At 45.7% G+C, this 25,557-nt stretch overlaps 1 protein-coding gene across 2 annotated transcripts in view; it reads left to right on the forward strand.

Annotated features, from left to right (window-relative positions):
• The window catches only part of TMIGD1 (transmembrane and immunoglobulin domain containing 1), a 41,649-nt gene that overhangs the window by 5,576 nt on the left and 10,516 nt on the right, over nucleotides 1-25,557 (forward strand). The window contains exons 1-3 of one of the 2 annotated variants that reach the window (XM_084802857.1): nucleotides 6,362-6,463; nucleotides 18,168-18,194; nucleotides 23,241-23,344. In XM_084802857.1, coding sequence (XP_084658983.1) covers nucleotides 23,266-23,344 — 79 coding nt within the window. In that variant the 5' untranslated portion in view covers nucleotides 6,362-6,463; nucleotides 18,168-18,194; nucleotides 23,241-23,265. Of the gene's footprint in view, nucleotides 1-6,361; nucleotides 6,464-18,167; nucleotides 18,195-23,240; nucleotides 23,345-25,557 lie in introns of those variants that run through there. The other variant, XM_084802856.1, reaches the window with a different exon arrangement.

The raw sequence follows: 25,557 nt of genomic DNA on the forward strand, positions 1-25,557 counted from the left end.
AGACTCAAACAGGAAGCTAGATGAAGCTTATTTCTACAATTAGTTAATACTTTGTATTTTTATATATACATAGTAATCTTATAGATAATATGTATATCTTTCAAAAGGTTAGCGAGTCAAAAGAAAGCCAAAAGATTATGAGATTAGTGGCAATAGAATAGTCTTTTATTTTTTGTTTTCCTCTGTCCCATGCCAGGTGGCTCTTCTGGTATGAGACAGAAACTTTGGGTTTCCCTTTAACAAGCACTTGTAAGCTTAGAGAAGGAGAGAGCCACGCTCCAAGCCCAAAGCCAGCTTTAAGTTTTAATTGAATTGGGACCACAGAAAGACCACCTGCCACTTACATCTTAAAGGGAGCAGAGACAGCTGGAGGTGGGCGATAGCACTGGGCCAATTTACTCTTTCTTGGGACATTGTCTCTTGATGACCCATACTTTTTCTTCAGATGTTTCATTTTTCCAGTGGTCTCTGGATTCCTTAGTTGGATGTTTTGTTTCTCCTGCAAAGATACAAACAAGCCTACCTCTGGGAGTTCCATTTCTGGTAGATGATACCTTTCCTAGGGCAAAACATGGTTTTTGTTTTTGTTTTTTGTTGTTTTTTGTTTGTTTGTTTGTTTGTTTTGGTTTGGATTGGGTTTTTTTGTTTTTGTTTTTGGCAATAGAAAAGGTATTATCTCTCCATTGAAATTTTTAAAAATTCTTTTGAAAAATTGAAACTAATATACCATTAAATGTGTTTATTTTTAGACTATAAAGAACATTCACTTTGAATTTCAGCCTACCTTTTGCAAGTGTCTTTTACATTGAAATCATTGTAATTCCTATGTGCGTGCCTCTGCCTCCTAAGTGTTGGGATCAAAGGCATGTGTCTCCTGAGTGCTGGCATTAAAGCCGTGAACAACAACACCCTGTTCATTATAACTTTAGAATTTAGAAACCAGCCAGTTGATAGAGATGTGCCTGTCTCTGCTGGTATTACAGGCATGGGCTACCACTGCCTTGCTCAAATATTTTATTTTAGCTCCAAATTACTCCAACTCTCAGAGATTTAAAAAGCAAGTTTGAACTGTATTAACCCTTTGAATTTACTTAAAACATTTTAAATCTCTTAAATGTGTTTTTAATGCCAAACAACAAAAAAATCCTTTTTTAAAATAAAGATTTATTTATTTATTATGTATGTATACATGTTCTGCCTGCACGTACACCTGCATGCCAGAAGAGGGCACCAGATCTCATTATAGATGGGTGTGAGCCACCATGTGGTTGCTGGGAATTGAACTCAGGACCTTTGGAAGAGCAGCCAGTGCTCTTAACCGCTGAGCCATCTCTCCAGCCCCCCAAAATATCCTTTTTATTTAAGAAGAAAAGTCAAAAGCTGATGTCCAGGATGGTATGGGCCACATTGACAATATACAGTCTAACATGGAATTAAGACATATGGTTTACCCAGCACTCGGGAGGCAGAGACAGGCGGATCTCTGTGAGTTCGAGGCCAGCCTGGTCAACAAAATGAGCCCAGGACAGCCAAGGCTAACACAGAGAAACCCTGTCTCGAAAAACAAAACATTGTTTGTCTTCATGCTGTCTTAAATACCCTTCAACTCAAAGTCCCTCCTATCTGTTTAGTCCCTGTCCGCTGGTTACTTGCTCTGCCTATTGACCTAGGGTCAACTTTATTAAATCCTGTGTACAGAAAGCTCTTGGATTAAAGGTGTGTGCTAGGGCTGAACTACACTGAACAAGAAACAGGTTTTTATGCCGGGCGTGGTGGCACACTTTAGTCCCAGCACGCAGAAGGCAGAGGCAGGCGGATCTCCATGAGTTGGAGGCCAGCCTAGTCTACAAAGCAAGTCTAGGACAGCCAGGGCTGTTACACAGAGAAACTCTGTCTCAAAAAAACAAAAAACAAAAAACAAAAAACAAAAAAAAAAAAACAGAGAGAGAGAGAGAGAGAGAGAGAGAGAGAGAGAGAAGAAACAGGTTTTTACAGTTCACAATCTCAGGGGTCATAATGGGATCAAATATCCTGCAGCACTCCATCGGTAACCCAGAGCTAGCCAGTAAGCAGCATCCCTCTACAGTTGCCTGCCCCACTGCCCCTCAGTGATGGCTTAGTGATGTAAGTGAGTAAGGCAAATACATCCTTTCCTTGCCTGAATGGTACTTTATCACAGAAACAAAAGACAATTAGAACACCCAGAATGGCTCTTTGATGGGTCAGCTCTTAGCCTACTATTCTTCCTTCCCACTCCAGGGACCAAGTTGCCATGTCAGTCCTGGACTATCTCTACACTTACTCAGGATGTAATGGAAAATGAAGTTGCTTTTGTTTGTCTGTTTGTTTGTTTGTTTGTTTTGAGACAGGGTTTCTCTGTGTAGCCTTGGCTGTCCTGGACTCACTTTGTAGACCAGGCTGGCCTTGAACTCACAGAGATCCACCTGCCTCTGCCTCCCAAGTGCTGGGATTACAAGCGTGCACCACCACACCCGGCTGAAGTTGTATTTCTAAAGCCACTTTTAGATTTTTTTTTTCTGTTATTACCAATGGAATATAATACCAGTTAATGGTATGGCTTTCTTTGTTAGTATCCAAATGTTAAATTTATTTATTTCAAATCCAGCTAGTTCCTAGCCTGAGCAGCCCTGCTGCTTCCTACAGTGTTCTTCCAGTGGGCCTATTGTTTCTACATGTTTCCTAAAAAGGCACAGAAAACATTGGCATGGGTTAAAAACTCAAGATGGGCAGGTGGCTGACTGTGTGGGGCAATGGGCAGAGAGCTGGATGCCCCTGAGGAGCCACAGGGATTGGTATAAAGGACCTTGGAGTCAGCACAGAACACATCCAGACACAAAATTCTCAGCACAAAGGCGATTTATTACCCCAGAGGGGCAAGTGGGGTGGGAGTGGGGGTTGTCTGCCTCTGGACCAGACAAAGGCAGCAGCAGATGTTCCTGCAGGAGTGGGTGTTTAAGGAAAAAAGTGGGGGACGTCTGTGTTCGGATGAGTTGGTAAGTCCTGATTGGACCTGTTAGCCAGTGGTGCCAAGTATGAATTCTGATTGCTGGACTTTGCTGTTTTCATAGTTGGACCCTGGGAACTTAGTCAGATATAAGGAAGTGGTCAAAGAAGGGAACAGACGCTGGGGACTGTAGCTTTAGGAATATAATCTAATGGTTGAGAGAGAGAGAGAGAGAGAGAGAGAGAGAGAGAGAGAGAGAGAGAGAGAGAGAGAGAGAGAGAGAGAGAAAGGAAGGAGGAAAAGACCGGCCAGCGCCATGTTTGCACTGTTTGGGCCTGTTAGGGAGCCCTTTCGATAAGGCTGGGTCACAGACAGGGCAAGGGATAGTCTTTGGGGTCTCCGTGTGTGGAGCCCCTTGAGAGGTTGCTGCTCCCCGGCTGTGTGTCCCCGGTGCTGCCTAAGTCCGAAGGCCTGAGATCCACAGAGCCAGTTGTGTACCTTTAAGAACAAAGAGTAGGAGGGGCTGGGGTTGAGGAAGTACAGATTGAAGACAAGAGATGCTTTTCTACTTCTGGAAGTAGGCGGAGAAAGGACACAAACAAGACGTCTGTATTGAGGCACCCAAGTGGACAGTGTTTGCTTTGTGCACGCAGTGCTAGCCAGGACCTCTTGGAAAACAAAGGCCCTGCCTGATCCACTGTGTCAGGGACTTTCTTTAATGTAACCCACATTCAAGCTTATGCCAGGGCTATGCTGGCCTCCCACCGTCCTTTTCATGGCATGCCAAGGGTACACGTAGATGGCGTCTGCAGGATTCAACAAAAGCAGAGGTCAACCCAAGGTGCCTACCAGTTTCTTGGGCCCAAGGAATTCTTTATTGTAAGATGAAAGTTGTAGAGACCACTTTGGGTAACAGGAGACTGTTAGGGAAAATCTGAGATGTTTTAAAATTATATTTTAAAACTCTGTGTGTGTGTGTGTGTGTGTGTGTGTGTGTGTGTGTGTGTGTGCCTGCCTCTCTGTCTGTCTGTCGGTGTCTCTATGTGCTTGTCTGTGTCTCTGTGTGTGTGTCTGTATCCACCTGTCTCTGTGTGTGTGTCTCTATGTGTATGTCTGTGTGTGTGTGTGTGTCTGTCTGTCTGTGTCTCTGTGTGCCTGTCTGTGTCTCTGTGTGTGCATGTATATATGTGTGTCTGTCTGTCATTGTGTGTGTGTCTGTGTCCACCTGTCTCTGTGTGTGTGTCTCTATGTGTATGTCTGTGTGTGTGTGTGTCTATCTGTCTGTGTCTCTGTGTACCTGTCTGTGTCTCTGTGTGTGTATGTATGTATGTGTGTCTGTCTGTCACTGTGTGTGTGTCTGTGTCCACCTGTCTCTGTGTGTGTGTCTCTATGTGTATGCCTCTGTGTGTGTGTCTATCTGTGTCTCTGTGTGCCTGTCTGTGTGTCTGTGTGTGTATGTGTCTCTGTGTGTGTCTGTCTGTATGTGTGTCTGCCTGTCACTGTGTGTGTGTCTGTGTCCACCTGTCTCTGTGTGTGTCTCTAGGTATATGTCTCTGTGTGTGTCTGTCTGTCTGTGTTTGTGGGTCAAGCACATGTATTGTGTGGGACAGTAGGAGTCAGAGAAGTTTGTTCTTAACTTCTACCATGTGGGGTCCAGGGACCAAACTCAGGTCCTCAGACTTGGTGGCTGGTACCTTTACTTTCTGATCCATCTCCTTGACCCTTACAAACAAACAAACAAACAAGGCCTTGTGCATGCTAGGCAAGTGCTCTACTGCTGAACTGCATTTTCAGGCCCTGGGCATATACTTTTTTTTTCCCAAATGTCTCTGAACCATACTCAATGCAGCACTGAGATTTGAACCCAAGACCTCATGCATGCCAGAGAAACACTCTACCACTGAGCTACATCCCCAACCCTAACACTTGACCTTAGTTTAATCAACTAGCTAGGGCTCCCTCCATTATCTCCCATCTGTTCTTTCTGAGATGTGCTAGCCCGAGACTGTATCTAGTCCAAAATCCATTCCCACTGGCCGTTGTTGTAAACTGTTTCCTCTAATTAAGCAGAGGAACTCTGGCCCAGAGATGATCAGTGTGGGGTGTTCAGTGTGCAGTGGAAGGGCATGTGTCTTCAAGCAAGGGAGATTGGCTCCGAAATCAGAAATCTTAATGTAAGAAGAGTCCAGGGACATCACCTGTAGTTGTGGAAGAAGAAACAAAAGTGTAAACAGCATCAGAGATGCAAAACGTTGACGCAGCTGGGGACATAAGAAGGAAACGCGGTGAACATATGAGCTCCTCATCCTACAGAACAGGAGGCCAAGGAATGAGTCAAAAATGATTAGGATCTGAAGAGTACCTTAAGGGAGCTGGGTTCAAACCCCAGCACAGAGGGGAGGGGGTGTATGCTTACAGCAGATAGTCACTCTGTGCCAAGCACTGTTCTAGACATAAATACACCAGGAACGCAAAACGGAGTGACGGAACTCAGTATCACAGTAAGAAACCTTGACGAGAGTGGCTGCCAGAGCAAACAGTTATGAGTCTTAAAAGGAGATGCTTTGGGGGGCAGGGTTAGAAGAGGGGAGCTGTGGGCAGAAGCATGGCAGGGGATTGTTTTTATTATAAGTCCTGTTGTGCAACTTGATTTAAAATTGAAAATAAAATTTTTAATCATTGGCTGTTTATGAACTGTATGGTAGGGTTTTGTTTTGTTTTGTTTTGTTGTTGTTGTTTTGGTTTGGTTTTGGTTTGATTTTTGTTTTTTGTTTTTTAGTTTATTCAGACAGGGTCTCCTTATGTCGCTCAGGCTGCTTTTGAACATAAGGTCCTTTCGCCTAAGCCTTGCGAGAGTGGAGATTACAGCGGTGTACCATCACACCCAGCCCACCATTATCTGTGTCTGTGTGTGTGTGTGTGTGTGTGTGTGTGTGTGTGTGTGTTGACTGAACTTAGGAACTTGCATGAGCTAGTCAGGCATTCTACCACTGAGCCCCTCCAGTACCTCAAACTATGTATTATGGGAGTACTTGCTTGGCAGGAAGCAGACACGTGGGTGACCATTCCCTCCTGCATATTTTGCCACGCTGGCTCTTGAGGCTAATGGTCTTCACGCTGAGATGTCCATCACTGGGGCTGGCCTGGGCAGATCAGGTGACTTCGTTTGGCCTGCCTCTTTCCATGTGACACAAAGATGCTCCTGCAAAACTTCTCAGTGTCCTAGAGGGACAGTTTGTTCATTGTGGGAGCTCTGCTAGAGTTTCGAGCATCTCGGAAGAACACTGCTCAGGGCACGGGGTGGAACTCAGAAGATGAGGAGCCAATCGCGTGAGGCTGTGAGGCCGATGAGGAGCCAATCAGGTGAGGCCGATGGTGCAGTCTCTAGCAATGCAAAGGGTCCCAAGCAGAGACCGAACCACGACACAGCCTCCGTGTGGATGACACTGTGCAGTTAGGTGTTGATGGCATCTGTACCGCTCACTCACGGAAGGATAGGTAAATTTGCTGTCCTGACTGGATTATTACCACACACGATTTCACAAGCGGGCACTCGGTCCCTAAGGCAAGGAGGGCCTCCAAATGGAAGGTACAAGAACAATTATGGATTATAAAAGGAAGGAATTGGATAATTGTCTGAAATCAGGATGTAATTAGTAGGAGAATACTTAAAATGCCTGCATCACAGACCAAGGAAGATTGCTGGCTGTAATGGGGAACATAGTCAGACAACTCCGCCGTGCACCCATGCATGGACAAATACAGAGCCGGCTGGCAGTCTGGGTGGTAGGGTGTGTTAGGGGTAGCACAATGGTGCTCTGGTAAAAGCCTGGCAGTTCTGGAGGAGGTGGGTGGCCTGGGTTTGTAGTGGTTGCCAATTTCAAGCTACCAGACTGAAGTCACTGGATGTGGAGTTGGGAGGGAAGCAGTCCGTTTCCGGCCGTGCATGTCGCCAGCTGGGGCCAGCCCGGCTCCAACACTGGTTCGTCCAGTCATCTGCCCCTGTCCTTGTGGGTATTGCTGGAACCTTCATCCCAGAACCCATCACAGCTCCCAAACAGAGCTGCCCATCTTGTTATGGAACTGTACCAAGAGCCATGGCTGGCTTCCCAGATAGCCTAGGACTCTCCAGAGGTGAACAAAGCGTTGAAGGCCCAGGGACAAAGGAAGTAAAGATGAGCGAGGTGGGGGACAGGTGTTTATTGAAACAGGAGCAGCTGAGCTCCCGGTCAGGAAGGGTGGGGTCTCCAGAGCTGGCAGACCATTTAGTGGACTCTGGGCTGGCCTTAAAAAAGAAAAAGAAAAAAAAACTGTGGAAAAGTAAGAAAAGAAAAGAAAAAAACAACAGCCCTGGATCCTCTCCTCTTTTGTTCCCCTCTTTTTTCTTTCACTCCCCTCCATCCCGACTACTTTATCTCCTAAGCCTGGACGGTCTTTGGTCCAGGACGACATCAAAGGCAAGTGAGGCAGCATCCCAGCTGCAGGGTAGTTCACCGGTTCTGTGGGAATGTGGTGGCTTCCCCTCACCCCCTGATGACCTGGTCCGTGCAAACTCCTCACAGAACCAGGTCCATTTGGCCCACCGCACAGTATACCAAATCTGAAACGACTACTTTGCAAAAGGAGGTTATTGCTTATTGGCCAGGCAGCCCAAGCTCCTGAACGTGGGGAGGATGAGACTGGGGCTGTTTGTGACCTCGGGGGGTGACAGGTAGGTGGTGCAGCAGGTGTGCCGGACGTGCTAGCTGGTGGTTTCCTGGCACCTCATCCTTTATCCTTTTGCAAAGTTCACAGCTTGGGAACTCTAGAGCTGTCCTTCTGGCGGTTTGGTTTGGTTTGGATTTGTTTTTTTTTCTTTCAGAATCCACACAATGGTTGGCAAGGCTACTGTTTATTCAGTAATCAGCTAACAGGATGCGGAGGGCCTGTCTGTAAAGATTCGGGCAAACTACTGCCAACCACAGGAACCTTCGGGCCAGCGGGAGGAGGACTCCCTCCCTCACCCCTGGAGTTTGTCAGCCCTTGGACATTAAGTGGCTGCTGGGGTCTCTGGCCCTTGGATGAACCCTCCTACCCCTACAGGAAGTCTTCCCGTTTTAGTCTTGGGCCTGGTACTTGCCTTTGGAACTCCGGGCCTCCTTTTCCTCTTCCTTTACAGCCCTCTGTACCGGAGCCAGCAAGGGCTAAAGCCAGGTCCTATGGGGCTTGGTGCTTATATGGAGGGGCCCTTTAAAGGAAAAGAGTACCAAGCTACAAACACTCCGTGATTACCTGCCAGGGCCTTTAGAACAGGCCCTGTAAGTGACGGTGCCAGGAGCTCATGTTCCATCAGCTTCCACTAGACAGTTCTAAAGCCAGGCTACTGAGAAGGAGAGAGGATGCTCTCCTGGTGGACTGTCTTTTGGGGGATGCTGCCACTCTCCTCTCTTTCTCTCCGCTTTTGCATAAGGAAGTCTTAGAATTTTCTTCCCACTTCAGTCTTCAAGACTGATTGACAGAGGACTCCTGGCCTCCTTCCAAGGGAGTCACTTGATTCTGCGCTGCTCTTTCTGTGTCCCAGCCTCCTCCCTGGAAATCCTCAACGCCCCCCCCCCCTTCCTCATCTCCTTCTCCACCCCACCCCTCCCCTGTTTGACCATCCAGTCCAGGCAGTAACAGGCCTGTGAGGTTCTCAACCCTAGCTCCTGAACCACTGTGGGTGAGAAGTGACCTCTAGTGGTCAGTCACAATGGTCACCTGCTTTGGCTCTTATCAGTACTCTGTCCTCAAAACGGAGCAGGTTTCACGTTTGAGGCCAGCCCGAGCTACATATGAGATCCTTTGTCAAAGATAAGATAAAGAGGCTGGGGAGATGCCTCGGTGAGTAAAGTCCTTTGGTACGTAAGTCTAGACTCTCAGTGCCCAGGTCAAAACCAGATGTGTCGGAGCTCACCTGTCACTCAAGGGATGAGTGGGGTGGGGAGACAGGCACATCTGGGGGCTCGTTGACCAGCTAATCTAGCCAAAATTGTGAGCTCAGGGTTCAGTGAGAAATGCTGTGTCAAAAAACAGGGTGAGGCTTGGCACATAGTGATGTATACATTTGAACCCAGCACTTGGGAGGCAGACACAAGTGGGTCCCTGTGAGTTTGAGATCAGCCTGGTCTACACAGTGAGTTCTAGGCCAGTCATGGCTACATAGGGAGACCTTATCTTAAAAACAAAACAAAACAAAAAAAGCTAGCTTTGGTGGCACACACCTTTAATCCCAGAGGGAGGCAGAGGCAGGCGGATCTTTGTGAGTTTGAGGACAGCTTGGTCTACAAAGTGAGTCCAGGACAGCCAGAGCTACACAGTGAAACCCTGTCTTGAAAAGAAAAAACAGTGACAAAAAAAAAGAAGGTGAAGGGGGCTGGAGAAATGACTCAGCAGTTAAGAACACTGTCTGTTCTTCCAGAGGCCCTGAGTTCCATTCCCAGCAACCACATGGTGGCTCACAGCCATCTATGATGAGATCTGGTGCCCTCTTCCAGCCTGCTGGCACACATGCACAGGCAGAATACTATATAAATGATAATTTTTTTAATGGGTGAAGAGTGACAGGGAAGATACTGATACTTGGCCTCCACACCTACAGGTACATGTGCACACACACACACATATATCACAAACAGAAAGAGAGAGGGAAAAAAAAGATAGAGTCATGGGGCTGGAGAGATGGCTCAGAGGTTAAGAGCACTAGCTGTTCTTCCAAAGGTTCTGAGTTCAATTCCCAGCACCCACATGGTAGCTTACAACCATCTATGATGAGATCAGGTGCCCGCTCCTGGCTACTGTATAAATAAATAAATATTTAAAAAAAGAAGAAGAAGATAAAATCAGACTGGCGTAGTTACTACTATCCTGTGCACTGGAGGGAAAGGACATCTGAGACAGGGCACATGTATCTTGGGGACATTTACGCTGGGGTTTCTGGGTTACTGGCATTTTTGTTTACTGGTTTGGACTTTATACATGTTAGGAGATCGACCACTCTACCAACAAGCTGCACCCTTAGTTTTATCATCTTTAGCCCAAGGCCCGTTAAGCCAAGTCCTCACTTGTGAAGTGGTGACTATCGTGGGCACCTCCTAAATGGAGCCAGCAATTGGCTAGAAGTGCACAAGCAAGGGAAGAGTCAGCGAGTGATGGGTCCGCAGTGAAGAGTCAGCGAGTGATGGGTCCGCAGTGAAGAGTCAGCGAGTGATGGGTCCGCAGTGAAGAGTCAGTTCTCAGTCCCCCCTTCAGACCCACAATGCATAGGGAAGGAGGAAGAAGGGGTTGGAGGGCAGGAGGAACTGAATGTGGTTTGGTTGGCTGGGAAGGCCTAAGCTTGTTCAGGCCAGGATCTCTCTCTCTCTCTCTCTCTCTGTCTCTCTCTCTCTGTCTCTCTGTCTCTCTCTCTCTCTGTCTCTCTCTCTCTCTCTCTCTCTCTCTCTCTCACACACACACACACACACACACCACACAGACACACACATACACACCACTCTCACACACAAGCCTTCACACATGTACACACCCACAGCCTATAGATTTGGCAGTTCTCTCAGTGCTGTAGGCTCGTTTGTAGGAGTTCAAAAAGCCACATTAAAAAACAATAAAATAGCTGGGTGTGGTAGCACATGACTTTGATCCCAGCACTCAGGAGGCAGAGGCAGATGGATCTCTGCTGCAGGATATTTTATAACCCTGACCCCGAGATTATGTTGTTTACTGGAAAAACCTGTTTCTCGTTGTGGTGTGGCTCAGCCCTAGCACACACCTTTACTCCAAGACAGGATTAAATAAAGTCAACTATACGTCAAGAGGCAGAGCAAGCAACCAGTTGGCAGAGAGTGAACACAGGAAAAAAAAACCATAGAGTAAGAGGAAGTCAGGAGACGGATAGAGACACGTGCATGAAGGAGAAGGGAGGGACAATGGGTTTAAGGATTTTTAAAAAAAAGATTTATTTATTATTATGTATACAGTGTTCTGCCTTCATGTACATCTGCAGGCCAGAAGCGGGTATCAGATCACATTATAGATGGTTATGAGCTACCATTATGGTTGCTGGGAGTTGAACTCAGGAGCTCCAGAAAAGCAGTCAGTGCACTTAACCTCTAAGCCATCTCTCCAGGCCCCGAGTTTGAGGATTTTTATGAGATGATGTGGAGAAGGAGAGCTCCCTTGGGACATCTGCTGAGGAGGAAGGTCAGCTGGGTGCTTTCTCTGCCTCTGAGCTAGCATGTTTCACCCCAGCATCTGGCTCCTGAGTCTTATATGGTAAAATGGAACAATTGAGATTTTAATAAAAACAACAACAACAGATCTCTGTGAGTTCAAGGCCAGCCTGGTCTACAGAGTGAGTTCAGGTACAATCAGGTACCTAGAGAAACCCTGGCTCAAACCGTACCACCCCTCGCCCCGCCTCCCACAGCATAGAAAAAGAAACAATGAGATGGCTCAGCAAGTAGAAGGTACTTGCTACCAAGACTAAAGACCTGAGTTCAATCCCTGGGATACTCATGGTACAAAGAGAGAACGAGAGAACTCACCTCCACACAGGAGCTGCAGCTTATATATGCCCTCACCCCCGAGATAAATGAATGTAATTTTTTTAAATTAAAGACTAAATACATTTGGAAAAACAAGTACAGAAGGCAATTTTCAATGGAGTTTGATTCCCCAACTGGTCATTAAAGACTTGTCATTAAGGGGGCTGGAGAGCTGGCTCAGTGGTTAAGAGCGCCACCTGCTCTTCCACAGGTCCTGAGTTCAATTCCCAGCAAACACATGGTGGCTCAAAACCATCTATAATGTGATCTGATGCCCTTTTCTATAGATAAAGTACTCATATGCAATAAAGAAATAAATCTTTATTTAAAAAAAGACATCATTAAACTTGGACACGTCCCTTTCCTTATCTACATTCCTCTTTACTTAAAAGACAAGTGAGTGTAGGCTCTATTTTTAACTCTATTTTCTTTTTTAAAAATAATTTTTACTGCTGGGAGTGGTGGCGCACGCCTTTAATCCTAGCACTTGGGAGGCAGAGGAAAGTGGATCGCTGTGAGTTTGAGGCCAGCCTCATCTACAAAGTGAGTCCAGGACAGCCAAGGCTACACAGAGAAACCTTGTCTCAAAAAAACAAAATAATAATAATAATAATAATAATAATAATAATAATAATAATAATAATAATAATAATAATAATAATTTTTATTATTTTATGTGTATGTGTGCTTTGCCTGAATGTATGTCTGTACACCATGTATGTACTTGGTGCTTATGAAGGCCAGAAGAGGGCATCAGATTCCTTGAGACTGGACTTAGTTGAGAGACAGCATATAGGTGGTGGGAGCCAAACACAGATCCTCTGGAAGAGAAGCCAGTCCTCTTAGCTACTGAGCCATCTCTTCAACCCTAGCTTAGATTTAAAATAAAAAAAAAAAAGATTTTTTTTTAAATTACATATACAGTGTCTGCCTGCATTTGCTCCTGCACACCAGAAGAGGGCATGAGATCACATTATAGATGGTTGTGAGCCACCATGTGGTTGCTGGGAATTGAACTCAGGACCTCTGGAAGAGCAGTCAGTGCCCTTAACCTCTGAGCCATCTCTCCAGCTTATTGGGGTTTCTTAATGCCGCTCCCTCCCTTCCATTAAGCCCTGAAGGGAGAAGGACGTAGACCCCTTTAGACTTGGTTCCGGCTGGTTAGGGTTGTCGGGTTCTTCGGGAAAATTCCAATCTCAGTGGTCAGGATATCCAGCAGCCCAGCAACAGCAAACGGCACACGCAGCAGGATGAACGAGCAGCCTTCTTCCTCCTCCACCGGTCTCCTCAAAGCCCCTTCCGCTCTCTGAGCTGTGCTATTTCTAGTCTCCCAGAGTCCCCAGAATTCCATCAAGCCCAGCCCCTCTTTGAGCCACCCGAGGCTGTTACGACTAGCATAGCCCATGCCCTGCATGAGGCAATTATCAGCTGCGGACAAACTAAGGCAGCCCAATACGCTACACTTGGGATTAAAACGGAAACCTGCTTACGTCACATAATTAAGTTTTTAAAGAAACCAAAACTTCCGCTACACATGAGGAGTGGAGGCTGTAGCTCAGCTGACCAAGCATTTGCCTGACTTTGGGTTTGGTCCCTAACCCTGCATAAACCATGCATGGTAGCCCACACCTGTAATCCTGACACTCGGGAGCTGGAGGCCGGAGGATCAGAAGTCCACAGTGGTGCTCACTTTGGCAGTATTATGTACTCAAACAGAAACGATACAGGGAAGATTCGCATGGCCCCGAGCAAGGACGCCACGTAAACTCCGTGAAGCACTTCATTTTTTATTTTTATAAAAGGGAGTTCACAGTTAATCTTGGCTCTACAGTGAGTTAGAGGTCAACCTCAGCCAAGTAAAACTGGGTCTCAAAAAACGAGTGAAGCGGGCCCAGAAAAGATGGCTCTGCAGTTAGGAGCACTGGCTGCTCTTCCTGAGGACCGGGGTTCTGTTCACAGAATCTATGTATAACTCCAGTCTGTAACGCCAACACCCTCTCCTGGCCTCCTTGGGCACTCTAAGCAGACATACATGCAGACAAAATACCCATAAACATAAAATATATAAGACCATGACAATTAAAAAAAAAACAAATAAAAGTTAAGTTGATGTAAAGTTGCTAAATATAGGATAACAAGCATTGCATTTGATTTTTTTTCTTTAATACTAAGTTTCTCTGTGTAGTGTTGGCTGTCCTGGACTAGCTTTGTAGACCAGTCTGGCCTGGAACTCACAGAGATCCTTCTGCCTCTGTCTCCCAGGATTACAGGTGGGCTCAACTGCATCTGGCACAATTTTTTTTAAAGTACTAGTGTATACCAAGTGTTGACTTCTTCATGAGTTACTATATTAACCATTCTACTGGACATATTTACATTTTTAAAAGATGTTATTTATTTTATGTATATGAATGCTTCTTTTGCATGTACACCTGCTGGCCAGAAGAGGGCACCAGATCACATTATAGATGGTTATGAGACAACATGTGGTTTCTGGGAATTGAACTCAAACCCTCTGGAAGAACAGATAATGCTCTTAACCTCTGAACCATCTCTCCAGCCCCTGAAATGTCTACTTTTTTTTTTCAAGACAGGGTTTTTCTGTGTAGCCTTGGCTGTCCTGGACTCCCTTTGTAGACCAGGCTGGCCTCAAACACACAGTGATCCACCTGCCTCTGCCTCCCGAGTGCTGGGACTAAAGGCGTGCGTCACCACTGCCCAGTTAAAATATCTACATTTTAAAAGAATTATTTACCTAAAATTTAAATTCAGTGGGGGTTATGTTCTGTATTTTTATTTGCTAAATCTGGAAGCCCTAGACAGGGTTTTGTTTGATTGTTTCTCTGTCCGTGTTTGGTCTTTTTTTTTTCCCCTTAAAGATTTATTTACTTTTATTTTATGTGTATGAGTGTTTTGTGTGCATGTATGTATGTATACAGCGTACATGGCTGGTGCCCACAGAGGCCAGAAGAGGGCACTGGATCCATCAGAACTAGAGCTACAGACACTTATAAAGCTGCTGTGTGAATGCTGTGCACTGAGTCCGGGTCTTTTGAAAGAACAACAAATGCTCTTAACAGCTGAGCCATCTCTCCAGCCTCAAGCCTTCCTGTTGTGCTTTTGGTGTTGCTTGGCATTGGTCCTAGGGCCTGAGCTGAGGGCCTCCCGTAGGCCAAGCATACTCTCTAGCACCACTGAGGGACTGCTCTGTGTAACCCAGGTCTTGATTCAAGGGCTTAAGTTTTTGTGATGAGGAGTCTTAACAACAGGGACTGGGAAGTTGTTTAAGCTGGAAATTCTGCATGCAGGCCCCATGCCTGTTTCCTTTTGAACAGGGAAGTGAACCAGGCCCTTGTGGCAGGCAGGCGCTCTTTCTCTGACGTGCATACCCAGCCCTTTATTTTCATTTTCAGACATGGCTTTGCTAAATTGCCTATGCTGGCCTTGAGCTCACCGCCTCATCCAGGCTGCCCTCAAATTTGCAATTCTCCTGCCTCGGCCTCTAGTAGCTGGGGTCACAAGTGCACATCGCTCCTGTCAGTCATTTAAAGACGTGTAGTGGGCACTGTTGGATTCTAGGTGAGGTTCTGAGTTGGTCTAAAACCTACTTTGTGGTCACTAGGGTGTGACCGCCAGATCCCTTGCTTTTCTGTCACTCTACAACCTTCAGTGGCATACCCAGGGACTTGTCTGTCCTGTGACCCTGCTGCTATGGACCTACAGCACAGCCCTGGGTACATAGTCCCTTCCTGGCAGGGCACCTCACTCCAACACCTCTAATTTGTGCTGTTTTTTCCTCCCTCCCTTTTTCCCTCCCTCCCTCCTTCCTTCCCTTTCTCCCTCCCTCCCACACATGCCTCTTGAGTGGCTGCCCTGCCGTGCTAGTTTTTACTTTATTTTTATTTATTTATTTTTAAATATTTGTTTATTTATTATGTATACAGTATTATGCCTGCATGTACTGCGCGCCAGAAGAGGGCACCAGATCTCATTGTGGGTGGCTGTGCGCCACCATGTGGTTGCTGGGAATTGAACTCATGACCTCTGGAAGAGCAGCCAGCGCTCTTAACTGCTGAGCCATCTCTCCAGCCCCTGGTTTTTACTTTATCATTGTGCAACAGATCTAGTTCTGAAATCTATGGCTCTCAAGGAGATTCAAAAGTCACCACACCACTGTATCAGAGACGCCGGGAGGCTTGTTAAATGTGAAACTCCTGAATCTCTTCAGAGCTGATGAAGGAAAGGTGCCTAGAGATGTTCCTGAGTGTGTGTGTGTGTGTGTGTGTGTGTGTGTGTGTGTGTGTGTGCACACGCCCACATTGCTGAGGAGGATTGTCTCAGGGCCTCACGTTTGTTAAGTGAATGCTTTACTGATAAGCCGCACTTCTTCCTGTCCTGACCCCATAATTCTCATACTCGCCTTAATCAGAACTTCCTGGTCCTTTACTTTCCAGAAGGGCTTGGGTCTGGGCGATGCGGATCAGATGGGTCACCATTTTAGAACAGAGATAGGAACTGAAGAGAAAGGGAGATATAGAAATACAGGAGGAGGATAGAACAAAAGGTAGATGGTTGAACCTACTCCTTAACTCAAGGCCCTAATTGTTACTCATAATGAAGGTTATGTCTAAGGCATTGCTATAGAATTTAGTCTATTGACACAAAACATGGGCATGACAAATGCCTGTCAGATTTAGCACAAGAAAATATATCCTAAGTCTAACAGATAGATATGACTCTATCGATACATGCAATAAAATAGTTAAATAAGGTCTTCAAAAGTCTCAGAGACACACAGAATATGGCATTTATGGAGGTTTTTATTATCGTAAAATTTCTTTGACAACAAGACAAGTTAACTCCTGACAACACCCAGCTGACCTCAAAGAAGATGATGAGCCTCAAAAAGCTTCCTTCTGGAGATGGCTTCAAATGTGGCAAAGAAGCCACTGGGCAAAATGTCCTCATTCCTGCCACAAACAGAATTCTGCCTAAAAACGGACAGCTAAGATGCAGACAGGGTCGATGGCCAAACTCTGCCAAGACAGGGTGAGCAAGTCCTCAATAGGTCCTGCCTTGTGAATAAGTCTGGCACAGATATTGGGCCAGAAGGCTGAAGATGAGACTCCGACGTTATAGAGAGTGTTGGGTGACTGTTCAGGCAGTAAACCATCTCAGTCAATTTGTTCATTTTGGAAGCTGCTAACCTGTACTGCTGGTTCACTCAGGCATTTAAGTTTTATTCCTTCTCAAGTCTCTGAGGGGCGTTGAAGACCAGAGAGTTTACTTTTACAATCAAATTTAGTTGGTTAGGGGATAAGATCTTTTTAGATCAAGATAAAGGAGTTAAGTTAATAGAGATGAGATATGATAGATATTGAATTTCACTCAGAAATTTAGACCCAACAAGACAGGAAAGATGTTTACTCCAAGTCTGACAAATACAAGTAGCCAAATCACTATGAATGTAACATTTATAGAACTCATGGTTGTCACATGGTTCTCCCTGATGTATGTAGTTTTATGCATGTGTAATAAAATAAATGTATATGAAAAAAGAAATACTAATGTAAGCGTGGAGATATAAATAAAGTGCATTTTTACAAAAAACAAAAACATGGCTGCCCCTCCTCTGGGCCCAGGATACTTGGGAAAGCTGTGGAAGAGAGCAAGCTATAATTTTTGTGGTGCTTGTGATGGAAGCCAGGGCCCCAGGCTTGCAAAAGAGGCATTCTGCTCCTTGCCCCTACCCAAGCCCTGAACTGTACTAACAGTCCAGCCAGCCATACTCCACCGTCGTAGGCTTAGGTTAACTGCTGGACTTAACTGATAGCAGAAAGATGGGTTTTCTTATCCCTCGGTTCTAGGAGGGGGGACTTTTCCAGGGCTTTATATGACTATGGGCAATCACATCACTTTCCTGACTCTCCAAGTGAGGGTACCACCATGCAACCATTTTCTTTTTCTTTTTTTAAAAAGATTTTATCTATTTATTATTATGTATACAATGCTCTGCCTGCGTGTACACCTGCAGGCCAGAAGAGGGCATTAGATCTCATTATAGATGGCTGTGAGCCACCATGTGTTTGCTGGGAATTGAACTTAGGACCTCTGGAAGAGCAGCTCTTAACCTCTGAGCCGTCGCTCCAGCCCCCATGCAACCATTTTCTTGTTGGAAATTCCTCCTCATCACCCAAAGGCCTTCCATGGGGGGCTCACAGGCTTCCTTCTTAGTTTTTACTAGAATGACTAGAGCCGTTTCCGCCTTGCAGTTGGGAGAGGAGAGCTGTCTGGCTGTCTGCGCACCCCTCGGGGGACCCACCTAACATTGTGAAGCCTGGGAGTCCCGTGTTTGGGAAACATCGTAGCATTGCACAGTTCCTGCAACAATTTTCCACAGAGACCCAGAAGTCGCCTTTCCCTAATTCAGGACAGAGGCATCATCACTGGCTTGGATGGAACCGGCGTTCCAAATGCTTAGTACGCAACGGGCGCTTGTTCAACACATTAGTACCAAACCCCTCAAACCTGCGAAGAAGTCGGGAGGACAGCTCAGCGAAGATCCAGCCCCTCGCTGTGTGCAGTGAAGCCAGCTAACAGTCGCTGTGTTTATCCTGTCCGGTCATTTGTCTTTTGTCTTCCAGGGAATCACAGCCAAAGCCTCGCACACGGTAAGCACACATTCTACCACTGAGCCAGGGCCCCAGGTCTGGTTTTGCCGACTTATTTGAAAGTTAGCTGTAATCATCCCGACATGTAATCCCTATTAGGTAGGGCATTCTTCCACATTGTTCCCTGATATCACCTAATATCAAGGTATGGACGTTGCTGTGATTGCTCTACCCATATCCTCGTGGCCTAAGTAGGATTTACCCTCAGTTTCCAGGGAGAAGCAACTTCTTGCATCTCTTTACTTGAAGTGCTGGGGGTGGGGGAGGGGCGGGGCGGGCACACGGGGGGGGGGCGGTCGTCATTGGTTCTCAATCAAAGATTTGATGCCCAATTACTCGGGCTCCTTTGCCCTGCACGAACTGACTGTGGGCTACTTTGCACGGAGCTCCACCGAAGGCTCAGGCCTAAAGGCTTGTGGGATTCATTCTTAAAAATTATTTATGTCTCTTTATGGGTGTGTGCAGTACCTGTGGAGGCCAGAAGAGGGCATCAGATCCCTTGGAGCTGGCGTTACAGGCAGTTGTGAGCTGCCTGACATTTGCGGTCCGGGAACCAAGTTCAGGTGCTCTGCAAGAACAACGGTCGCTCTTAACTGATGAGCCGCCTCTCCAGCCCGGTTAAATCCAGTTTTAAGTGATAATAATAGGACACAGAGCTCCTGTTTCCACTGAGGAGTAAGCCCCAAGCCTGCTTGGGGTGGGAGCGTTGCACCTGTTGGCTATCAGGAGCTGCTTAAGGATAATCCTTCCTGGAATAATGCAGGAGTGAGGCTGGGCCACGCCCAGCCTGTCTTCACAACAATAGTAATTACGGCTTATGAAGAGCCTGCCCTATAGCGGCTTAACATGTTCCATTTCACTTAATCCCCACAGTGCCTTTGCAGGGAGAGCACTAATAGGATTCCCATGGTGTTTGTCAAGAACCAAAGGCTCTAGGGGTTAGATACACTTTCAGAGTCACACAGTCAGTAAGGAATAGATCTCTGGTGTGGTTACCCAATGTGTTAATATATGGAAAGAGCCCCGTGTGGTGGCACAGCCCTGTAATCCTAACACTGGACAGCCATAATTATTTTTAAAGATTTTATGTATTTATTTCATGTATATGAGTGTTCTATGTGCACGTCTTCCTGCAGGCCAGAAGGGGGCGTCAGATCCCAGTGTGGATGGTTGTAAGTCGCCATGTGGGTTGCTGGGAATTGAACTCAGGGCCTCTGGAAGAGCAGACAGTGCTCTTAACCTCTGAGCCATCTCTCTAGCCCCAACCTTAACTATTCTTCTACTTTTTAATGAATAAGAACAGTAGTTCTTGGCAGATAAAAATGCCCATTAATAATAATACCATAAAAATGTGTCAGGTGGTCGTGCGTGGATGCATGAGTGCGTTTGTGAGTGCATTCGTGTGTGTGTGTGTGTGTGTGTGTGTGTGTGTGTGTGTGTGTGCACGTCCGTGTGGAAGTCAGAGGATGATCATCTTCTACCTGGTTTGAGACGGGGTCTCTGTCTATCAAGTTAGCTGGCCCGTGGCCTTTCAGGGGTTCTTCTGTCTCTTCCCCCATCTCCACTCATATTAGGAGTGCTGGGGTTATAGCTGCCTCCTCAGGCTGGACCTGGGCTCAGGGCTTCACTCTCACACACGTGCTTTACTGGGTGAGCCATTGCCTGACCCAACTTCAGTATTTTTTAATCAATAAAATAACCTTAGCTCATTCATTTTTTGTTGTTGTTGTTGTTTTGGGACAGGGTTTCTCTGTGTAGCCTTGGCTGTCCTGGACTCACTTTGTAGACCAGGCTGGCCAGACTCACATCAATCCACCTGCCGCTGCCACTGCCCTCTGAGCGCTGGAATTAAAGGGGTGTGCCACCATGCCCAGGTCAGTTTAGTTCATTCTTAAAGTACCATGCAATGGTTCCTCAATCAAGTCCAAGCCTCAAGGAGCTAAAACTCCCTCTTATTGTTGAACGTGGCTTCAGCGCTAGGCTCTGATTACCAGTGGTTTAAAAAAAAATTCAGAATTAAGTTGTGTGAAATCTTCAAATGTTACCTATTGTGAAAGTCAAACCTCCCTTGTACTTGTTCTGTCAGAGTTTCTCAGGCTGCCAGGCTGTCAGGCTCCGTCATCTGAGTGGAGAGTGACAGTGTGACAGGGTGAAACAAGCTATAGGTTTCTGGCACGTCCAGGCTTCCCAGGAACAACACGCCCACGTTAGTAATCTCCGGCCCCACCTAGTAACCTAGGTGCACAGGAAGGCTTAGACCTCCTGAAGATGCCTTTCCCAATTACTTACTGTCTTCTCTAAGAATCCAGAAAGAGAAAGACTTTGAACCCGAGTTATCTCAGTTACTTGACCCTACTGTCATAAAGTGTTCAAATTCAAGCATTATAAAGGACCATGACAGGGAAATAAGTCAGGGCTCTTGGGCAGAGGAAGAGCTAATTGAGGAGGTCAGCTACTCGGAGCTCAGCAGGTGAGTGACGAGCTTGCCTTCTACAGAAAGAAAAACCTAGAGAAGAGTTTATTTGGAAGCTTTGGTGTCTTGGAAAACAAAAGACCATCAGGTTCTTCATCTTTATAGGGTAGGGTTCAACCTCACACTCTTGAGTTTTTTGTTTTCTTTGGGTTTTTGGTTTGTTTGTTTGTTTGTTTGTTTGTTTGTCTTTTGAGACAAGTTTTCTCTGTGTAACAGAGTCCTGGCTGTCCTGGAACTCGCTCTGTAGACCAGGCTGGCCTCAAACTCACAGAGATGCACCTCCCTCTGCCTCCCAAGTACTGGGATTAATGGCATGCACCACCACAGCCTAGCCACTCTTGAGTTTTTATCAGGACTTGTAGTGGACTGTGCTTGAGGGAAGTTACCGTTTTATCGTCTTTTTTCTAACCCTCTGTGCATCCTATGGTGCTGGGGACTGAACCCTCGGCCTCGCGCATGCTACTGCAGTATTTTCTCACTGATCCACTAAGAAAATGCTATTAATTATTGGATTCTGAAATCATCGCTCTTTTTTATTGTGTTTATTATTGGGGGAGAGTGGGTGCATGGGTGCCATAGCACACTTGTGCCAGTCAAAGGACAACTTTTAGGAGTTCGGTCTCTCTCACATGGGATCCGAGGACTGGACTCAGAATGTCATTCTTACACAGGACCATAGAGATATTTTGGGGCGAGCAAATTTCAATTACAAAATTTCAGGTTAAGAGTGATTGTGCCTTATTACAAGAGTGGTAGAGGTGTTCCAGCCTGGTGGGAGGCATGCTTGCTCCTGTCAGGACAAGCCTAGAAAGAGGGAGGAACAGAGGAGCCCCGAATTAGTCAGAGGTATGTCCCTGTTCTTAATAGCAACTATTCACGGTAAGAGACAAAATACCAAGTTGCTAAGGCAAATGGAGGGGCCAGGGACTAGAAGCACCTTTTTATTTATTTCTCTGTGTATAGCTTTGGCTGTCTTGGACTTGCTTTGTAGACCAGGATGGTCTTGAACTCACAGAAATCCACCTGTCTCTGCCTACCCAAGTATTGGGATTATACGTGTGTGCCCTTGTGCCCAGTTTCTAGAAGCATCTTTTGGAGGGAAAGAATATTAATTTAGGCAGAAGGGTAGTTGTGAGTGTGGCCTTGGCAGACTCGGGTTTGAATCCTGAGCCTAACATTTGCTGTCTTTGGGCAAATTGCATCACGGTGTCAAGAGGTTGGTTATTGCTGAGCATAGTCACACACACACACACACACACACACACACACACACACACACACACACACACACACACATAATCCCAGAGCTTAGGGCCTGAGCTAGGGGAGTCATAAATTCCTGTATAGCCAGCCCACCTGGGCTATTGAGAAATACTCTGTCTCAAAGACAAAACGAAAACGTGGTCGCGGAACTTAGTCGTGATTGAGAGAATATATGTGAGGTGTTTAACAGTATCTAGAAGGCGGTCCATGTGTGTTTCTACCATATGTGTAATAGCAATAGTACACTTTTCCTGTCTGTCTGTCTGTCTGTCTGTCTGTCTGCAAGCAGTTCTTGGCATCAAACCGAGGACTTTGCACACTTGAGGCACAGTAGAGCTAGCTCTAAGGGGAGTAACGTATGCATGCTTTTCCCAGACAGACGTGGCATAGCTCAGAAGGATGAGGCAGCAATGAGCAGGAGATCGGAAAAGGGGGTCCTTGCTTATTCATTCTAGATGGTCCACATGTGACCAAGGGAGGGAACATTAAGACAGGAGGCCGTGTTTGCAACAAGTGAACACCTTTGAATCTGTAAGAACCTCAAGAACTGTCCGCGATGAGCTAGAGATATGGCTTAGTGGTCAAAAGCACTGGCTGCTACTGCAGAGGATTTGCCTTCACTTCTCTGCACCTCCGTTGCAGCTAACAACCACATGCAACTCCAGTGCCAAGGGATCCAATGCTTTCTTCCTGCCTCCCTGGGTACCAGGCTGAGGAGCAGTGAGTGCACAGACAGACACGCATGCTGGCAAGACCCCTAAACACATAAGATAAGCCGTTTCTTTTGAAAGAATTTTGTGATTGGAGAACAGCTTTCCAAATATGACCCAAGTGAGACTTTCGAAACAGAAATGACTTTGGTCAGTTAGGACCACCTGAGAATGCAGAATTCATTTGTTTTTCTGTTAAAGTGACAGTTTACCCACTTTTATCGAGGGAAGATTTTTATTTGCCCTTCATGTCATCTGATGGCTATGTCTATATCATTGTAGTTTTCTTTTCATTTAAAAATAAAAGTTTAAAACTAAAAGAATTTAATCAGTTTGTTTAATTAAAAACTAGAAGGACTTTGTGGAAGGCAGAGGTAAAGACTCAATTCATTTGTTTTCTGTTTCATATATGTATGTTCAATTTTATAAGCATCACTTATTAAAGAAATTTTATCTTTAGAAAAACAAGCAAACAAGCAAAAAACTATAAGGAGTGAATGGTTACAGCTGTGACTGCCTGGGACCTTAAGTGCCTAATAGAAAGAAAGGCCATAAAGTTGTAGATCAAAGTACAGAACCAACTGCGTTCTTTGCCTCCAGGAGATCCAACCTGCATTCAATAAAAATGGTGTGGAAGATCATCAGGCCCCTGCAAGTATGCAAATTTCTCTTAGTGGTCTTATCTTTGCCACAGGGGAGGACAAGTAAGTTAATATACTCTATGATCTGTCTTTAGATAATTTTGGTTTATTTGTTTTTTGAGACAGGGTTTCTCTGTGTAGCCTTGGCTGTCCTGGACTCGATTTGTAGACCAGGCTGGCCTCAAACTCACAGTGATCCGCCTGCCTCTGCTTCCCTGAGTGCTGGGATTAAAGGCATGCGCCAACTACTGCCTGACTTAGATAAAAATTTAATTAAATTAAAATAATGATCTAGAGACATTGGGAACAATTTTAGGTTCCAATTTGGAATGGCTACCCAAAACAATGGTTCAAGCTACAGGAGTCAGAAAACATTTTAAGAAATGAAAAAAACGTGTACTCTTTCATGGCTCTGACTGTATATGGCGGGATGGAGTGTGCTCTTCTCCTAGAACCTGTAGTCAGAATTTTCACACTTTTAAGTGTAGTTCAGTACCAACTCCAAGAGAGATGATCTTCTGTCTATTTGAACATATCACTTACAGGAAAATATTGTCCACATTTTTTAGCTGCATCGTTATCTTAAAGTAGCTTCTCTCCTCTCTTGGCTTTTGTCAAAATCCTTATTTATGATAAAAAAACAAATGAGGCAAAAGACTGGAGGTGTAGCTTGGCAGTAGACTGCGTGCTTAATTAGTTTAAAGGCTCCCGTTCAATCTGAAACACCAGAAAAGAAACCAAGGGGGGCCAGGGTTGCTGACTCAGTGGGTAAGGATGTTTGCTCTACAGGGCCAAGGACCTGAATTGCATCTTCAGCCTGCGTTGTAAATGCCGGGCATGGCTACATGTACTTGGAGCCCAGCGCTGGGGAGTGGAGAGTGGTGGAGCCTGACAGCTCACTGGCCAGCTTAGCTGACACACGAAGCTTCTGGTTTAGTGTGAGACTCTGCCTCAGGGCAATAAAGTGCGGAGTATCCAGGAAAACACCTGCCCTCCTCCGCTGGCCTCAGCATGCCCGTGGACAGCTGCAGGTGCTGACACATTTATAGTCAAGTCAAAGGCTATATTAACACGTATGTTTGGAGGACTTGCCTAGCAACAGCTTCTGAGCCAGGAAAAGAGCAACTGGAATTCAGGCATATATTACTATGCAATGAAAAAGAAATTCTAAAAATCTGAGCAAAAAACAAAAACCCAAGAGGCATGGTAGTGATGCCTTGATTCCCAGCATTCAGGAATCAGAGACAGTGGCATATCTGTGACTCTGAGCCAGCTTGGACTACATCGCAAATTCCAGGAAAACCAGGGCTACATAATGAGACCTTGCCTCAAAAAAAAACAAGCAACAGAGACCTCCTGTAGATTGTGACTATGCACCAATGGAATCTTGTCTGTGTCAGGGAACATAGCCATTTAGACATTTACGTTTTTTTTCTGTACTGTCCATTATTAAAACATGAGAGATGTAAGAACAAATTCATCTACAGTCTTATTATTGAACAAGAAAAGTACTTTTTTTTTTTTTTTGGTTTTTTGAGACAGGGTTTCTCTGTGTAGTCTTGGCTATCCTGGACTCGCTTTGTAGACCAGGCTGGCCTCAAACTCACAGCTATCCGCCTGCCTCTGCCTCCCGAGTGCTGGGATTAAAAGCGTGTGCCACCACACCTGGCTAAGAAAAGTACTTTTAAGTCAGTTTTTGTCTGTTTACATGTTCAATTTTGATGCTTGTGATAATTATTAGATGGAATTATATTCTACCTTGGATTCATGTTTTAAATATTTTTCCATTTTGCTAGTCTTTTTCCAGTCCTTGCTTGCCTACTCTTCCCACCTCTCTCAAAGCAAGCGCATCCAGTCTGCTATCTCTGAACTCTCTGCCCTGTAACTACCAGTTCTAGTCTATATAAATATCTGACATTTCCCCCAGGACTTTTTTTTTTCCTTGAAACATCCCACATATTTTCCATCAGATTATTCTGGGATTATTTTGCACGCACTGTTTCTAACTTGGTTGTCAAACCTCACTGTCCATTTGAATCACCGGGGGAGTTTTAAACAGCCCCAACACCCGGGTTACACCCAGCTCACTCAAACAGACGGGCCTGGGTATGAGCCTCGCACCAGGATGTTCAATGGGCAGCAACATTAGGTGGCCACAACTTTTATTATTGTTCTGAGTTTAGCTAATAATACATTATGTGATGCTCTCACATCTGTGACCGCAGCCCTTGGCAAGCTGAGGCAGGGGGATCTTCAGTTGGAGAACAACTCACCAG

Source organism: Acomys minous (genome assembly GCF_964271855.1).
Source record: "Acomys minous genome assembly, chromosome: 12".
NCBI lineage: Eukaryota > Metazoa > Chordata > Mammalia > Rodentia > Muridae > Acomys > Acomys minous.